Raw genomic sequence first — 4966 nt, 5'->3', positions numbered from 1 at the left:
GCAACAACCAAACGCAGCACTGCAGTCACCGACTGCAAAAGGGGCATCCACCTGCACTGCAATATATCGAGTGGTTCTGTTTGTGTCTGCCTGCAGGTAGTACACAACTAAAAGGGGAAAAAACAAGGCATGCGAGCGCGCCCAGGCGCACGGCAGCCCTGCAGGACAGTACGAAGGAAGAAGACTGGCGGAGCTCGTGATGGCGCCGCCGTTCAAGCAGCGGCACGACACGAAAAAAACATGATGAAATGAGTTAATAATAATAATAAAGATTGAAAGAAAAGAAAAGAAAAAAACTTCCTCCATTATGCACAAATGGCCCACAAACCCCCCAAGAAGAAAGAAGCAAAACACATTCCGTTCTCCACTTACTTTTTTTCTCTCAAACAAAAAGAATTAAAGAAGCCGCTGTGTGTCGTGTGGCGGCGCGTGGCTTCCCAAAGCTGAGTGTATATTTCACCTGCAGAAAAAAAAAATGATAGTTTCGTCTCAATTGAGCCCTCCTCTCGCCCACGCCCCGTTTATATCCCACTCGGCCCGGCCGCGTGCTGCCCGGCTTCGCTGCCCCTTCCATGTACGTAACCGATGGGCACGCAGAGCCACACGGCTGAGGGTGGGAGCGGCATAAAGGCATGAGGGGAGGTCCATTTCTCCGTGCGGAGACTGAGCGCAGCAAGACAACCATTAGCAAGAGAAAAAAAAAGAAAAACAACAAACAAAAAGGTGCGGCCCAAAGGCAAAGAAAAAAAAACACACACATTCACAGAAAGAAGGAGAGAAAAAATGGGCCGCACGGGTACGCAAAGAATTACTTGGGCGTCTCATGTGTTCAATCAGCGGCAGCACTGGCTCGCCCATGCTCGTCGTTCGGCTCAGCAAAGAGCCAAATAGCCCCACAGCCCAAGCAGAAGCATTAGCATCAGAGACGCATTCTCGAACGCAGAGCCGTCACCGCCGTTGCTGCGCCTCATCGCCCCGTAAAAAACGTTCTTAACATCGTCAAAAAAGTCCCCACCGGATTTCGAAGACGCGCGATCCCACCCGGCCTCCGATTCCTCAGAAAGACGGCCTCGCAGTTCTCCTGGACGCAGTAGGCGGTTGTAAAGAAGGACGTTTGCCACAGTCAGCTGGCGCTCACCACTGTCTGTGCCCTCCTCGCCGTCCCCGTTCCCGCCAAAATAGAAGTGGGAGACTTCGCCTAGCTCTGCCGCAGTTGTTGAACTCGTTTCGGCCGTCGCCAGTGGCACCCCATCAACGTACACGTAGCCCTTGTTGCCGTCCTGCAGCATGAGTGTCACCTGGTACGGTGTGTTGGGTTTCCAATACGTCTCTTGCATTGTCTTCTTCATGCCGTTGAACGCCACCTCCCATCTGTTCCCGATGTACGAAATTCCCAGCAGGATTCTCTCTTCACCCTCGCCGCCCAGCCTCGCACCCATCAGAGGAATGCTTCGGTCGCGCGTCGGAACCTCGCCGATGGTCACCGTCGCCACAAGAGTGAAGTTACGGCTCGCAAAGTGATAGCGTTGGTGCTGCCCCTGTTTGCTCACTGGCCACTTTGCCCCCGAGGCACCTCCGCTGAACTTCACACCGCGCTCAGCCCGCTCCGCTGCGCCCTGCACTGTGGCGTTTACCCCAAGGTACTCGTCCTTCCATTGGCTGTCAGCAAAAGAGCCAGACAAATACCCAACCAGCCCTTCAGTAGGCACCGGGGCGCTGCAGCCCGCGCCAAGAGAGGCAGCCGCATGGACCCCTGTCGAAAGGCACACCTGCTTGACACGTTCATCCACATCTTTCCATGTTTTCACCACTTTCTTTATCTGCTCCAGCTGCTCCCTCAGGTTCGCAAGGTAAAGGCCCTCAGACATCCCCACACCATCCCCTTCCCGAGAACGGAGCTCCTGCAAGGAGATCAACTCCTTCCCGCCCTTGAGCAGCAGGGCACTGCCGGCGACCTGCTTATTTGCGTCAGATATCGGCCCAACATCCACAATGTGGGCGGCGTCGGTGAGCCAAAGATGGAGTTGATCGCTTACGCCGTCGTTCGAAGCCACCGGCAGGGTGAGGAGCATCACGTCCCTTTCTTCAATCGTCGCGGTGATGAAGCCACTTTGACCGCCAGATCCCTCACGCTCAAGTGAGTTGCCCCACACGCGCGAGAGTGTCCCGAGCGCCTCCGTCCACGTCTTCCCCATATCGCTCGACTCGTACACCTTGCGGTGACCCTCCTCACACGCAGTCATCATCAAAAGTTTCCCGCTCCCCCATTCCACAACGGCAGGATCCACGCAGTCCCCAGCTGTCATCCCCTGCGACAGCCTCCAACCCTCCTCCGGACCACTGGAGTACATGATCAGCGAGACCTCCTTGCCCTCCTTCGTCACTGCCTTTGCAGGAAATACAAGTGTACCGTTCTTCGTCACAATCCCCGCGCCCCCGCCAACAGAAAAAAACTGAAACGATTTCTCCTCCAGCGTTGGACTGAGCCCAGACTTAAAGGTGGGAGCCTCCCAACTGATGGTTTTAGTTTCCTGGCCTTCCTTCTTTTCCTCAATTTTTCCAACAAGGAGCCAGGGGTACATCGGAATGGCACCTTCCCCACCCCCCGCAGAATTCCCCTCACTCTGGAAAAGAAGATAGATCTTACTGCCCTTCACAACTGGCGTGGGGTTGTAGAAGCCCGCCTCCGCCACGTCACGCGGCATCTTGACGACATCTTGCATCACTGAGTTCTTCCCATCAGAGTCGGGGAGTGCCCAGAGCGCACGCGATGCAACCGATTTAACGAGCTCTGCCAGGAGTGCTTTATTATCATCCTCGTCGTTGGCTTGCGCGATGATGACCACCTCACCATCCACCTCAACAACGGACGGAACGGTGATTGAGGTGACGGGTAACCTCAGAGACGCAGCTGGCGCCGCCCCAGGAGAGCCTCCTGCTGTTCCTGAGATCGAGCTGCCCACGTTCGCCTCGGCGAGCACGGCCCAGCTGCTGCTGCATATCAGCGCGAACAAAAGCAGCAGCGCCGCAGAGTAAAGCGGGGGCCGCGACATTTTTGGGCGGCCGCTGCTCAGTTCCTTCCCTCCGCGTGCTGGTTCGGGTCAGGCCGCGACGGTTGTGTGCGCGGTTGAAACTTGACAGCAATAACACTCGAGCGTATATATATGCGCCTGGGCGGTGTGTGTGTCACTGGTGGTAACTTTGGGCTTTCAATGTGCACAGTAGCGAATAGTGTTTGCTCTCTTTCTTTGTGTGCACGTAAGAGAGTTGGGAGAGAAACGCAGCAAAGTAACGGTAGGTACCGTCATCGCACACAGTGGGTTGCAACGCTACCATCATCCTTGCCGCGGTCATCGCTCCCCAGTGCCTGTCGAGAGCATGTCATACAAATAAGGAAAAGCGGAGTGAATAAACCCCCGATGGCGGCTGCAGGCCGCAACCCTTAAAGCCAAGACAAATGACGGGAACTACAGGCGCAGTGAAGGACACGAGCATTACACGGCGTTCCCCGCCTGTGAAAGAAAAAGAAAAAAAACAGCAGTTCAAGTTGCGCCGCGGTGACACATCTGTGGATATCCCTGTTGAGGTTAGTGCTGTCAACCGGCGCGCCACCGGCTATGAGAGTTGCCTCCCCTGCCGTAGGAAGTAAGAAAGAAACACGCGCAGCTGCTCAAGAATGAGCGACCGCCCCCGCCACTCAGCGAGAGAGCGTGAAGGCGGCATCTGTCGCCCCGCACCCACGTGGCAACGCAGCTGCCAAAATAGTAACAGGAAAAAAGGGCCCCCATCGACGCAAACCGAAAACACTCCAAAGAAAAAAAACACGCAACGGAGCACAACCTCTTTAAGAAAACTGAAACACGCAACGGAGGGAGAACTGACACATGCAACGGCTCTTCGGGTGGCACGTACAGACACAACCACTCAAAGTCGGGAAAAGAGGGGGAGCGTGGCAGGAGACCGCATACCCACCAGAAAGGCCCACGCAACGGAGAAAATAATGGTTCCTCAAGACAAACCGCCTTTCATCGACTGTGGCTTCCCCGCCTCGCACGTAGTTTCCATCCCGCCAATGTTCTTTCTGTTTGTTTTGTGACTCTGCAGTTCGGCTGTGCGAAGAATTCGTGCTGCGGCCTCCAAGTTCTCCGCGGCCGCGTGGATGCAGAACGCGTCCCCAGCCGGCCCCTCGTTCCCGCGGAAAAAAGCGCGCACGTCGCCCCGGCGGGGCTCGCGTCTGGCTGCCCTGCTGCTCTTACACTGGCTGCACCTCGACTTTTGTGGAGAGAACAGCACCCACCAACAAACACCAGGCCAGCAACAGGCCGGCCGTCAGTGATGGCGATTCATGGGACGTGGTGTGTAAGTGCGCGGGACACCTGTGAGAATTCAGCAAAGACAAGACAAATAAGAGGCACAAAGTCCAGGCGAGGTAGTATTAGCAGAAACAAGCAGGTTGCCATCGAAGTACACGCAGGCGCACAGTAGCAACTTGCTAGCTTAAACCGTCTGCAGCGCAAGCCGCGTTGGGCGCCCACTGTACATACATTTCCCTTCTCAAAAAAAAAAAAACAGTCGGCGAGCACGCTGCGCAGTCCAGAGAGCCGTCATAGGTGCCATGGGTCCCAGCCGCCCCCGCGTTTTTGGCAGAAAAATGCCCCCCACAGCAGAATGAGAGTAGTTGCCCCCTCACACGTCTTCAACCACTCCTACCACCGCCGCCACGCCCGCTCCCTTTCCTGCGCGCCGATACCGCTGCCACGTGTCTGGGCCTGTGAGCCTGACACGGGAATGAAATCCGCCGACACAAAACATACAAGTAAATAAAAGAAAAACAAAACGAAGCTTCTTCGTGGGGCCATTACGTCTTGCCCCTCTTTCGTCGTTTTCAACCTCGTCTCTTTGTCCCGCAAGGTGCTCCACTAACCCCAGCTCAAGCTTGCATAAATTCCAACTCCACATCCACGGC

General features: G+C 55.7%; 1 protein-coding gene across 1 annotated transcript, besides 1 other annotated feature; it reads right to left on the bottom strand.

Moving 5' to 3' along the window:
* Positions 1–694: 694 nt before the first annotated feature.
* Positions 695–722: a microsatellite.
* Positions 723–872: 150 nt separating this feature from the next.
* On the bottom strand, positions 873–3053 carry TraAM80_09535 (trans-sialidase; the record flags this gene model as incomplete). The annotated part of the gene is made up of 1 exon (XM_029386214.1): positions 873–3053. One exon carries the CDS (start codon positions 3051–3053, stop codon positions 873–875), a length of 2181 nt encoding a protein of 726 aa, XP_029233927.1.
* Positions 3054–4966: the final 1913 nt, after the last annotated feature.

The sequence above is a fragment of the Trypanosoma rangeli genome (assembly GCF_003719475.1).
Source record: "Trypanosoma rangeli strain AM80 chromosome Unknown Tra_15.4_contig_00607, whole genome shotgun sequence".
In the NCBI taxonomy this organism is placed as follows: Eukaryota; Euglenozoa; class Kinetoplastea; order Trypanosomatida; family Trypanosomatidae; genus Trypanosoma; species Trypanosoma rangeli.
Note: the sequence above shows the minus strand (reverse complement) of the source record. Positions and strands in the feature narration are given on the sequence as shown.